This window comes from Leptonychotes weddellii, chromosome 6 (genome assembly GCF_054177405.1).
Source record: "Leptonychotes weddellii isolate Sample4059 chromosome 6, ASM5417740v2, whole genome shotgun sequence".
In the NCBI taxonomy this organism is placed as follows: Eukaryota; Metazoa; Chordata; class Mammalia; order Carnivora; family Phocidae; genus Leptonychotes; species Leptonychotes weddellii.
The window spans coordinates 14,165,943-14,179,557 of record NC_138374.1 but is presented as its reverse complement, the minus strand read 5'-3'; the positions used below and the strand labels follow the sequence as shown (position 1 = coordinate 14,179,557).

Sequence of the window (13,615 nt, the reverse complement as noted above, 5' to 3'; positions counted from 1 at the left end):
GGTTCATCTCCCCCTCTGATTTCCCCCCCTTCATTTTTCCCTTCCTGCTATCTTCTTTTTTTTTTTTTAACATATAATGTATTATTTGTTTCAGAGGTACAGGTCTGTGATTCAACAGTCTTACACAATTCACAGCGCTCACCATAGCACATACCCTCCCCAGTGTCTATCACCCAGTCACCCCATCCCTCCCACCCCCCACCACTCCAGCAACCCTCAGTTTGTTTCCTGGAATTAAGAATTCCTCATATCAGTGAGGTCATATGAGCAATGACATTTCTTTAGCAGTGGTCAGCTTGGTGGTAGCATTGGCTGTCTAGATTTGGAAGTTTTGCATCACTAAGGTACCACCAGTAATTGTTTTAATGTTGCAGTAGAATGAAAATTTTTCATGAAAAATCTCATCATATCATGAGCTATATCTGTTTGAAAAACAGTATGAAGAGAATACCCATCTGAGATCTGTCTTTATGGACCGCTAGATGTTGGAGAAATTCTGAGTCCTGTAGATCTTCTCTGTTTGAGTCTAGTAGATTCTAGTCTTTTGTTTGTGTTTAACTTGAGGATCCAGGTTACACTGAGGTTAAGACTCTTGTGTTGATATTGAAACCTGAATACAGTATTCCATGCTGTCTTTTAATCTCTATTCAAGTGTTACAACAATAATTCAAAGCACATTAGTTTTTTAAAATATTTTTTAATAAAACCAATGTAGCATGTATGTATTAGAATAAAAAGTTAACTAAATTTCCTACAAAGTGAAAAAGAAGCACCATGGGGCATCTGGGTGGCTCAGTCCATTAAGCATCTGCTCTCAGGTCATGATGTCAGGGCACTCTGCTCAGCAGGGAGTCTGCCTCTCCCTCTCCCTCTGATCCTCCTCCCAGCTTGTGCTGTCTGTCTCGAATAAATAAATAAAATCTTAAAAAAAAAAAAAAAAAGCACTGTAATTTCTTTCCATTGACTGTGACCTAAACAAGTTAGAGAATATTTCTGTAATTATTGAATATGAAATATATATAGTCATCTATAAATACCCAAATATTGAATTCCAGTGTGTTACAGTTTTCACTTGCTAAAATTATAGAACTATACATTAATATTATAGTAATAATATTTTAGAGTTAATAATATAGTTAATATAGTTAATAATCTGTTGAAAGAGTATTAAACAAAAGCTGAAAACATGACTAACAGACACTGAAAGCTTTATGTCTTCCTTCAAATTTTCTAAAATCATTGTTTAAAAAATGCTTAGTAATCATGGTATCTTTGCTATGTATATTCCTTTTTTGCACTGGCTTATTTTTAAACTGAGACTCCTGGGAGTGTTTGTTTAAAAGAACAGAGAAATTCTAAGAGCAGTGAAGGGATGGAAGGAGAGAAGTAAATACAACTTTACTTGGGGACAGAATTGAATGTGAATGTGTCCGTTTTATGCCAAACCACAGAACAGTTCTGTAATCTAGCAGGTGAAGTTTTTAATGTGCTTAATACTTAATAATCTTTAATACTGCATTAAGTTGTTTATAGTATTTGATGCCTGGAGAAACTTGAGCAACTTAGGGATATTTTTCTTTTCTTTTCTTTTCTTTTTTAGATGTTATTTTTAAGTAATCTCTATACCCAAGGTGGGGCTTGAACTCAACCCCAAGATCAAGAGTCACACACTCTACCAACTGAACTAGCCAGGCGCCCCCCTCTTTTAAGAATTTTTTAAATTAAATATTTTAATTGATTTATTTTTTAATTGAAGTATAGTTGACAGTCAATATTACATTAGTTTCAGGTGGATAACAGATATTCAGTGCTTACCATATGTCACCATACAAAGTTACCACAGTATTACTGACTGTATTCTCCTATGCTGTACTTTTCATTCTCATAATTTATTTATTTTACAGCTGGAAGCTTGTACCTCTTAACCCCCCTCACCTATTTTGCCCATCACCACTTATCATGGTGAGCACTAGGTAATGCATATTGTCAGATCACTATGTTATACACCTGAAACTAATAATAACATTGTATGCCAATTATACTTAAATTTAAAAAAAAAAGAACTGGGGCGCCTGAGTGGCTCAGGTCATGATCCCGGGGTCCTGCGATTGAGCCCCGTATCAGGCTCCCTGCTCTGCGGAAAGCCTGCTTCTCCCTCTCCCACTCCCCTGCTTGTGTTCCTGCTCTCGCTACCCCTGTCTCTGTCAAATAAATAAAATCCTAAAAAAAAAGTTTTAAAATAAAAACTTATATTTCTCTACTTACTTTCCGATCTCCTCATTTTTGGATACTGCAGTACTATTTCTATAGCTAATGCAACATTTTTCTCAGGTCTTTTAAAGGCTGTAGTAAGAACCAGCTGAATGTATATAAGATGACTGGATCAGTTTTGGAGAAAATTTGGAGAAAAATTGAAGCAAAAGAAATTTAGTCTTAATATTACACAATATAAGACTTTCTCCCCCTTTTATCTCATTAATGTGTATTTTATCATCTCAGCAAGGTAGAATTTGGCATACAAATATGTTTTGTTAGAAAATTTTTTAATTGAATTTTTGGAACTTTCAATGCTGTGAAAACACGTGTACTTCTGTGGTTGTTTTAGTGTTACATTTTTTTAATTCATTTTTGGCAGATAAAATAACACAAGAAGATATTGAAGGCATTCTACAGAAATTTACTGGGAATATAATGCAGGTACCTCCCCTGTAAGTTCAATTATTGAATTTGAATAAATGTTTAATTTTTATTTTTCAGTGTTTAACATCACTTTAATGAGAAAAAGAGGGGGCTTCCTTTTATGTATGGTGAAGCACATTTTAATCTGACATAACATATGATCAAGTAAAGGTGAGCCAGATTGAGACAGGTTGCAGAGCTTCCAACAGTCTCTGAGGTAGTGGAATGTGGTTTCCTCTGTCTCTGGATGTTGCCACAGCCTGACATCTATGCTATTCCAGTGTTGATCGGTTTTTCTGATTCCATCTGTTTGCCTCAGAGCAGTTCTGGAGTGCAGAGATGTCAGTTGTCCCGGAATTGCTATGAAGGGACCAGTCCAGGCTAGTATTGGTGTCAGAGCTGTGATTCATAGTCCAGTTGGTACTTTTTTTCAGGGGTGGGGACCATTTTTTTAGGCCTAGAATCTTATGCTTCACAATTCTCTGCAACAAATGAAACAGATGAGAGTTATAAATTATTAAAAGTATAAGAATATTGAGTACCACTTAACCATATTTTTTGTGCACATTACCATTTCAAGCAAATTGCTTTTTATTTAAAAAAATGGCTGAATCGTTACATGTCAGAAGTTACTGACAGTTCTTTTAGAGTTTAGTATTTATTTATTTACTTATTTTAAGTAGGCTCCATGCCCAGCATGGAGCCCAATGTGGGGCTTGAACTTCCGACCCTGAGATCAAGACCTGAGCTGAGATCAAGAGTCGGACACTTAATTGACTGAGCCAGCCAGGCATCCCTAGAATTTAGTATTTATGTTTTACTTTAAAATCTTGATTTTTTTTTTCCAGGAACACTGAAATATCTATAGGGAAATGTGTCTTCATAATTTTGCCTCAAATGAAAGTTTTAAAAAATTTTGCAGGATATGAATAAATGTTATTTTTTGATCATTATTGTTAAAATAAATTACACATTTGTATCCATTTATAAGAGCAGTTTTAGAAATTTTTTCTGTTGATTATTCCAAGGATTTTGTGGTCTAATAAAATTTTATCACACAAAGCTTAAGATCTGTTAAGTAGATTTGCATTTTAGAAATATTTTGTTAATTTTTATGTGAAAATGAATATTATTGTAATGGAAGTTGTTTCAAGGAAATATAGTGGAGACCACTGTGACCAGAGGCCTTGTGCCCTTAACCCAGAACCAGGACCAGTGAACACATGAATAGACCATCTCCAGAGGGAAGGTTAAAGTGTAAAATTGACAATATTGTTCACTGGGTAGCAGATTGAGCTTTAGCTTCAAAGGTATTTAGGAACTCCATCCCTGGTACCATCATGGAGTAGATTAGAAGAAAAAAGTAGTTCATGTTTTAGAAAGATTCAATTTAAGGGCTGCTGGTCCTCCTTTCTTTCCATGATGTAATCTGAAGTTATTGTGTCTCATTCTTTCTTAATCTTTTCTCTCTCCTTCACTCCCTCTCTCCCTCTCTTATCTTGCAAGCTATTCTGCATTAAAGAAAGATGGACAGAGACTTTCAACCTTGATGAAGAGAGGTGAAGTGGTAGAAGCAAAACCTGCCAGGCCCGTTACCGTATACAGTCTCTCCCTTCAAAAATTCCAGCCACCATTTTTCACATTAGGTAAGGTGGAAAAATTTGAAATCATTTGTAGTTACATGTACCTTTATTCCGCATTTGGCTACTTTTGGGTAGTTTAATGGATCCCTAGTATATTGGAGATGTTTAAAATTTGAATTTAAGTAAGGTTAGGATTTATTAATACTTTTTTGATAACACATTTAATGAAAATACTGATAGCTACATGGAAGTTCGGAAATACTTTTCTAAATAGACTGAGTTTTTTATATATCATATTATCTTCTAAAGTTGGAAGTAACATACCTTTGATTTCTAATGGCAAAGAGTAGATAAGGGGTATATACTTTCAAAATTTATATTTTGTGTTTTATTATCTTAGGGATGCTTGTTTTCCCCCTTTTTGGCTAGTACCTGGTAGTTTACATTCAGTTTTAAAATTTAAATTAATTTGTCCTTTTAAAACAAAGTATTTTCAGTCTTTGGACAAGAAATTCTAATAGCAGAGTGATTATTTCTCCCCTTTCTATGTTACCTGCAAGTTACTGCCAAAGATCCTGACAATATGGAAATAATGGGTAAGGCAAAAATGTATTCTTGGACATGCGGTAAATTTTAATTCAGTTTATCAATTTGAATTTATCTATAAATCTATATTTGAAATAAATTTAAAAACTAAAAAGTTTGTTTTTATGGTTTGGAAATTTTATGATCTCCTAGTTGCAGAAAGTAGTAGCTGAAGTCATGAACATATATACGAGCTGTGAAGAATCAAAAACTGTAGTTCTTCTAAATTCTCAGGCTTCCTTAAACTGATTCTGCTCTTAATTTCACAGTGCCTACTAGATAGGATTCCCTTTAGAAATAATTTCCTAAAATTTTTTTTCCCCTAACTTCTGTTGCTTTGACATACTATTTAATGTATATAAAGCTCCTATAGAATGTGGTTTTTGTACAGTTAAAAAGTGAAGTCACTTCTTTCCTTTAGTGTCCTGACTCTAAAATGTTTGACGAATAATGAGAAAAACAAACTAAAAAGTGCTTCATTCCATGAAAATGCAGCAGCTGGGTTGGCACAGTTGATACTATCTATGAAAGGAAGAGAAACTTGAATTATTCCGATTGCATTTAAGTTGTAAATACTTATTTTGTTCACTTGGAGGTTGTAACAGGCCGAAAGAGCTGTGTTTTCACCAAAGTCAAATATAGTGCAAGAATGTTAATATACCTGCTTTGATCCCAGTGCTCATTTTTTTATCTCAGCAGTGGCCCCCAGCCTTGAGCTGATGGGGAAAAAAAAAGAATTAAAATCCCCAAGTAGTGAGTTTTGGTTAATTCCCTCAACTTTTTTTTTGTATGATAAGACTATAAACAGCAGGAATGTAGTCCTTTTGTGTGGAAATTCAGGATATCTTGTGGATGAATAAAAATAATCCAGAGTCTTGCTCTTAACCAATAAACATGTAAGATACTGTGTTAAGATGTTTAGATATGCGTTCACTGTGGAACATTGTGTAATTTTAGTTATTTTATGATTTCTTTAGGAATATTTCCAAGAGAACATTTAAATAGACTGAGCTCTCCATGTAGTATATTTGCCCAAACATAATTACTGTCCCTGATAAGGGGTTTTTGTTTGATGTATTTTTTGAGTGTGTAAATCTGAAATCGCTTAAAAATCTACAGCTCCTGATAGCAAAGCTGAGATATCCAACTATTTAAAACCAATTAAGTGAACAAGGTGTACAAATCTGAAAATATTTTTTAAATGTACAACTCATAATAGCAAAGCTGAGATTTCTAACTATTTAAAACCTATTAAATGAACAAGGCTGAAGTATTAATGTTGGTGTGACTTGCCAGTTAATTTAAAATGTGTTCATGAATTTCTCCTGTTTGCTTTCTCCACACTCTGACTTTTCAATCTCACAAACACATATGCTGTTGGATGAATAATTTATGTTTTAGCGCATAAATATTTTATCACTCGATTGTTTGCATAGTGCATTTTTACATTTGTTTAGGGGCATCATTTCTATGTAAAGTGGATTTCATAGGAGGTTAGCAATTTACCATGTCACTGTTAACATTCCAGATGTTGAATGTGGAGGAGGTTTTTATATAAGAAGCTTGGTCAGTGACATTGGCAAAGGTAAGCATAAAGATGAATTAGGAATTATCATTTAGAGAGTAATATTCTTTTTTGATGGGAAGAGGGAATTTTCTATTTTTCATATCTCTGACTGCTGACCTTAGGGAACTGTACTCTTGCTGCCTTCAGCTTCAGAAGCATTGAAGGTTTATAGCATACAATTATCAGCATCAGCAGCTGCCGTGAAATGCTTATAACAGGAGAGAAAGAGGAGCAGGAAATGAAGATGGGAATAATCAATGTAAGAACCAACATTATTTCAGATATAAAATATTTTAACTCAAAGGGATAAGATAAAAAGATTTATCCTTCTAAAAGTTACTTTCATTGATATAAGTAAAAAAATTTTTTTTTAAACTGGAAGCCACAGTCTTACAAACAGCTAGAAAGTTGTTGGCAGCTCTGACACCGGACAGGTCAGATTACCTCATCTGCAGATGAGAGGAATAGTTACCTCATGGGCTTGCTTCATGGCTAAATAAGAAAAGTATGTGCCGGTTCCTCGTAGACTTTAAAGCAGTTTATAAGGTGAGTTACTAAATATTATTTTGCTTCTTCATCATTTCTTAATCTCAAGGCTCTTGGTTCTTAGATTGGACTATTATAGTTTTACATTTGGGGTAGTTTGGGGAGGTTTGAATCAAGATCTTCTGTCATTTGAACATGATCATGACCTTGAAATAATGAATCATTTGTGCTGTGGATTTTCTTTTCCCCTTTTGTTGCTATAGAACTCTCTTCCTGTGCCAATGTCCTAGAACTGACCCGAACCAAACAGGGACCATTTACGCTAGAAGAGCATGCCCTTCCTGAAGACAGATGGACGATTGATGACATTGCACAGTCTCTGGAACATTGCTCATCTCTTCTCCCAGCAGAGTTGGCACTTAAAAAATCCAAACCTGAGGAGTCTAATGAACAAGTTTTGAGCTGTGAATATATAACTCTAAGTGAGACAAAGGGAGAAGATGATGTAATTAAGACATCTTAAGATTGGTTTGGGATTGTCATCATTTCTTGGTTGACATTTGAATCCTGTGTACAGAATGACAAGCTACGTGCAAAAGACAAACAACTATTTCTTTTTTTTTCCGCATGATTTTTGTGTGTGTGTGTGAAGAAAAATGTCCATCATTTACAGTTTCTATGGTGTACAATTTATCTGCTCTACATTATAAATAGCCTTGCAGTTAGTTGTTCAGTTCTTTGCCTTACTATGAAATGTTCTTTTAGGATGTTATTATGTTGTTAGATTGGATTCAGGAAAATCAAATCTTCTGATTTTGATCTTTCTTCAAAGTCTTTTCCTTGAAAAAGTTGAACACATTTTCTAATCAAAGAATAAAGAAACACGAGCTACATGTTTCTTTGGTGTCACAAATGTGAATGTAAATTAGTGTTACTTTGACTTTATTTTGGCTTCCTAGTGGCTCTGTTGTATTGAAATTCTTTATGTTCGAAAAGGCCATTATTTAACTCATATTTTGAAGTTTACAGTTATTAAGAACATTTATTTGATGAGGCTGTGCAACTCTGGTGATAGGTATGTTTGTTTAGATCTCGGAAACTAATAAACTTTTATAATAAATATTTGTAAATAAATTACTGCTGCTACCACTAACAGAATGTGAATAGAGGACTGAATATTTAATTAGATTCACCTCCACCATGAGGGCAAAGGACAGCTCTGTGGCTTATATTTTGGCAGCTATGTGAACTTTTCCTGATGATTTCATCAACACAGTCAACCACCCTGTACCAAGTTATTAAATAGCATAATTTTTAAAAAGTAAGCTAAAGAATGTATCTTCAATTTAGAATTTCTTCTCTCTATTTTTTAGTATTTATACCTCCACAGGGCATTAATCCCCATGACATTGTGGTTTTTTTTGTTTTGTTTTGTTTTGATTCTGGTTTTTTTTTAGTTTGCTGTTTCAAATTCTATTTATAGATGTTGAGATAGCTGCCCTGCATTTCTAGTTAATCTCTTCTGCTCTAAATATTTTAAAAGTTATTCTCAAACGTTTTCTTTTTTCTTTTTCTTTTTAAAGATCACTTTCATTTATTTGAGAGGGAGAGAGAGAGCACAAGCACAAGACGGGGGAGGCAGAGGGAGAAGCAGACTCCCTGCTGAGCAGGGAGCCCGATGCAATGTGGGGCTCAATCCCAGGACCCCGGGACCACGACCTGATCCGAAGGTAGAAGCTCAACCAGCTGAGCCACCCAGGCGCCCCTCAAACGTTTTCATTCAAATAGCTTACCGAAAGTTCCAGGTCCCTTTTTAACATTATTTTGAAAATGTAGTCACGTTACAAAATGGCAAATTTCATATATAATGAGTGCTTCATATTTTTGTTATGGGAAAGCAATGTATTATGTGGCCAATCTTTAGAAATGTCCAAATCCTGCTTTACTGATTCAGATCAGTATAGTTTCTAAAGGAAGAATAGTTGAAAATATCATAAATAGGGGTTTCTAGGTTTTTATGGATTGCTTTTCTTTTAAAAGTAGTTGTCTCAACCTCTAACTCAAAAATTTAAACATGTAAACTAATGTGATTTGGTTTGTAGTTAACCTAATATAAATTCAATATAAAAAGTTATATGCTTCAGTAGAGCATTTTTATCATATTGACAACATATTTATTTATTTATTTTTATTTATTTATTTTTTAAGTAGGCTCCATGCCCAGCATGGAGCCGAACACGGGGCTTGAACTCACGACCCTGAGATCAAGACCTGAGCTGAGGTCGAGAGTCGGACACTTCACTGACTGAGCCGCCCAGGTACCCCTCGGCAACATATTTTAAATGAAAATATTAAAACTAATTCTAAGTATGACACACAAAACTATAAGGAAAAGAGTTTGCTATCTTGATACAGTAACATAACATACCAAACACATAAAGTTATAAGTTGAAAGTTTACAATTTTACTTATTCATATCTCGGTTCGTATCAGTCGGAAGTGGTGGCGGCTGTCTCTGTCTCCTGGAACCGCCCGGCTTCTAGTATGTCTTCCTGCACTGCCCGATAAGATCCAAATAGAGGAAAATTCCGGGGCATTTGTGCCCTCTTTCTCAACTTAAAAATTGACATGTATAATTTGCTAATGGAGAAGAGTAGAGATTGTATCTTTTTTTATATTGAAAATAACAGAAGGAAATTTTGCCAAATGGAAAAATGACCCATAATCCTCACCATCCTGATACAGTGACCTCAGAGCTTTAATTTTATGTTCCGGTTTTCCCGTTTTTTTGTTGACATGATTACAGTCTTGACACCTAGATTTTCTAATTGACTGTTTTTTCATTTCATGATGTCAGACTCTATTTTGTATTTAGTTTTGGTAGTTATTTTAATCATATTATTTCATATTCAGTTTATTTAAGCCAGTTCCTTATTGCTGAACACTTAAGTTATTTTCAGTTTTATTAGGATCAGTTCCTGGGGGTGGGATTATTAAATGGAATAATAAGAACAGTTTTATGGCTCTTAATATGTTTGCCTTATTACTTTCCCAAAGAGTTACAACATTTTACACTGGCACCATTTGAGTTCATTAAGTTTACAGCTTTGGGTGGGGGTTTTATATGTTGTTGCAATTTAGTAAGTATAAGAGTTCAAAATTGCTCTTATTTGCTTTTGTGTGACTTTTTCGTATACTTTGTTCATTTATAGAAATAAATGTCTTAATGGTTTCTTTATACATTTGTATGAGTTATTTATGTAGTAAGTATTTGGTAGAAGTATTTTCATGGCCTGTTGTGTTTTTAATTTTCATTTCATTTTTCATTTTTGCTACATTTGCAAATTAATTTTAGTAACTATTCCCCTTTTATAGTTGTCAGATTTATGAATATGAATAGTTAAAATTTTTTAACTTTAAAATATTCTTAACTGTCATAAATAGCTGAAACTGATCAGGATGCTCTGAAAGGTTCAAGACTCATCGATAAAACAAATTCGTTTTCTTCCAAGAGTCTAGTATTTAAGTACCAAATGTTTTGTTTTTTTCATTATGTAGTTCTAGGCCTAAAGTTTAATCATATGATAAAGTTGTTTTGCTTGTAAGAAAAATAACTTCCTGAAAATGTGTCAACCTGGAACATACCAAATTACTTAAGTTTTACCGTTTAGGTTTTTTTATTTCTGAAAAATATTTTTGTCTTAAAAGTCATCAAGAGTGGTCCTAGGATTATTTTACTTATGATTTTAGAATTCACGAGCATTAAAATAATACAGATTTTCTCTCTGCTAATTCAAAATTATAAAATTTGAATAAGGGCTAAACTCACATTTTCCTATACTGACTGGATCTTTTCTTCTTAAATACTTGAATTAATACAGGCTACTAATCCATCGTCAGAAATGATTAATTTTGTAAAATAAAATAAAGAATGCTTTATATCAGGTCTTCAGTACATTTTATACTCCTGACCAGTTTGAAATTTGTATCAGACTTACAGTGGGCACTTAGAGGTTCATTTCGATAGTGAGTTTTATTTTAAAGGAAGAAAGTAATTTACCTTCTGTCATTATGTATATAATAGAGAAAATGTAATTCAAAAAGCACTCTAAAATGTTGAAAAATTTAAATAGAGGAATATAATAGAAAGTTTATGTATTGAAATCATTATGATGGCCTTGTAGTCAAATCTGTAGAACACTTGTCTTAAAACTATTTCTTTACATTATGTGTGGGCAGCCCTAGTCTGCCCTGATCATTAAGTACCATTTGTTAAACACTTACTATGTGGCGTTTGAATCAGGAATGCCTTCATATTTTCAATTTGAATTAAATTCTATGAACAGGAATATTTCAGATTGCTGTTGTAAATGGTGATATCAGCAGGAAAGTTGAGGTCAGAAATAACTATTTTCTTCTTATCCGTAACTCTTAAAGTATAATATGTTAAGATCATTTTTGTCTCTACTATTAATCAGCTTTTTGATCCAGGCAAATCACTTCAATCTTTTGGGGCCTCAGTTTTCTTATCTTTGAAACAAAGGGGCGGACTAGTCTAAGAACTTTCCCAGCTCTGAAATAGTAGGCTTCTGAGTACAAAATAAATGTGTATTTATTCTGGTCAGAAACTTATACCTTGTAACCTGAATTTTCATGTTGTTCATCAAATTCTCATCCTTCGTCTCTTTGAATATTGCATCTCTTCCATCCAGTTGTCGTATTAGATTACATCTTATCTTCTCATTTTGTTTTATGTGTCTAATTACTCTTTCATATTTTCTCTCTATCCCTCTGTGCTGTAGCTTGGGGATTTCCTTGAATCTTTTCCAGATAATGAATTCCTTCTGCTATTTTAGTTTACTGTTTACCTATATATTCATTTTAATGCTTATTGTGTTTTTAGAAAAGTTCTAGAATATCACCTTTTTTTCAAAATCCCTCTTGTGTGTTGTCTTGTTCTTTCATCAGATTTTAGTTTAAATATACATATATATTTAAATATAGTTTCAATATGCATTTTTTTACTTTTACTGGTAATATCTATACAGAAAACTGCATATACCATAAATGTATAGCCTGATGAATTTTCACAAAGCAAACACATATGTAACCAGCAACCAAATCAAGAAACAGGACATTACTAGTCTACCAAAAGCCCTCCAAAGTTCTCTTCCAGTCACTAGCCACTGACCTTCACCCTGACACCAAGGGTAATCACTTCTAACATAGATTATTAATTTGCTTTCATGCTTTATATAAGTCGAAGTGTGCAATATATACTCTTTGATGTCTGACTTCTTTGGCTCAAAACTACATTTATGAGATTCTGCCACCTTGTAGCCTCTGGTTGTAAGTTACTCATTCTCATTATTGTTTAGTATCCCATTGTGTGAATATACCACCCTTTATTGATTCTACTGAATGATGGACACTTGATTAGCTTTCAGCTTTGGGTTTTTTTTTTTTGTTTTTTTTTTAGTATTACATTATATTTCACTCATTCTATCTCATTTTTGGCTTGTTCTAACTCTTTTAAAAATGTCTTAGTGTTTGCTGTAGGATTTATGATATACATCTTCAGTTTATCGCAAATTACCTTCATTGTATCACCTCATGTATTATGTAGAAACTTTATAATAGTATATTTCCATTTCCTATCTCCTATCTTTTGTGCTTTTTTCATATAACTTACTTTAACATATGATATAAACCCTATAATATATTGGGCTTTTGTTGTTGTTCTTTGTTTTTACTTTATTACTTTAAACCATGGTTCAGCAAATTTTTCTGTAAAAAACGCAATTGTAAATATTTTAGAGTTGGCAGGTATATGGTTTCTCTTGCAGCTACTCACTTTTGCCACTGTAACATGAAAGCAACCATAGACAATACATATAAGTGAATGGATGTGGTTACGTTCCAATAAAATACATTTACCCTCATGCTGTAGCTTGCTGACCCCTGCTTTAGACTGACAGTTATCTTTAAGAGATTAAAAATTGTAACAAAAAAAAAATCTTTCATATTTCTCTATATCCTAGTGTTCTTCATTTTTCTTATATAAAACCAAATATTTACAGGGCGCCTGGGTGGCTCAGTTGGTTAAGCGACTGCCTTCGGCTCAGGTCATGATCCTGGAGTCCCGGGATCGAGTCCCGCATCGGGCTCCCTGCTCCGCAGGGAGTCTGCTTCTCCCTCTGACCCTCCTCCCTCTCATGCTCTCTGTCTCTCATTCTCTCTGTCTGAAATAAATAAATAAAATCTTAAAAAAAAAAAAAAAAACCAAATATTTACTGCTATCATACTTCTTCCTCCTGAGTAACTTCCTTTAGTATCTCTTCTATTTTTTTTAAAGACTTTATTTATTTATTGAGAGAGAGAGAGCGCCTGAACAGAGGGAGGGGCCAAGGGAGAGGGAGAAAGAATCCCAAGCAGATTCCCCACTGAGTGTGGAGCCCAATGCAGGACTCAATCTCAGGACCCTGAGATCATGACCCTAGCTGAAATCAAGAGTCGGACACTTAAAAGACTGAGCCACCCAGACGCCCCTAATATCTCTTTTAGCACAGGTCCGACAGCAATGAATTCTCTCGGCTTTTGTCTGAAAAATGTTTATTTCACCTGCATTTTTGAAAGCTATTTTTGCTGGATATATAAATCTGGGTTGGTTAACCATTTTTTTTCATTCAGCACTTTAATGATGTCATTTAATTAT

The 13,615-nt window shown here is 33.9% G+C and overlaps 1 protein-coding gene across 1 annotated transcript in view; it reads left to right on the top strand.

Moving 5' to 3' along the window:
• The window catches only part of TRUB1 (TruB pseudouridine synthase family member 1), a 43,785-nt gene extending 31,160 nt beyond the window's left edge, over positions 1 to 12,625 (top strand). The window contains exons 2-5 of the mRNA XM_081823065.1: positions 2,606 to 2,708; positions 4,186 to 4,325; positions 6,376 to 6,432; positions 7,164 to 12,625. Coding sequence (XP_081679191.1) covers positions 2,606 to 2,708; positions 4,186 to 4,325; positions 6,376 to 6,432; positions 7,164 to 7,423 — 560 coding nt within the window. The 3' untranslated portion in view covers positions 7,424 to 12,625. The remainder of the gene's footprint in view (positions 1 to 2,605; positions 2,709 to 4,185; positions 4,326 to 6,375; positions 6,433 to 7,163) is intronic.
• Positions 12,626 to 13,615: the final 990 nt, after the last annotated feature.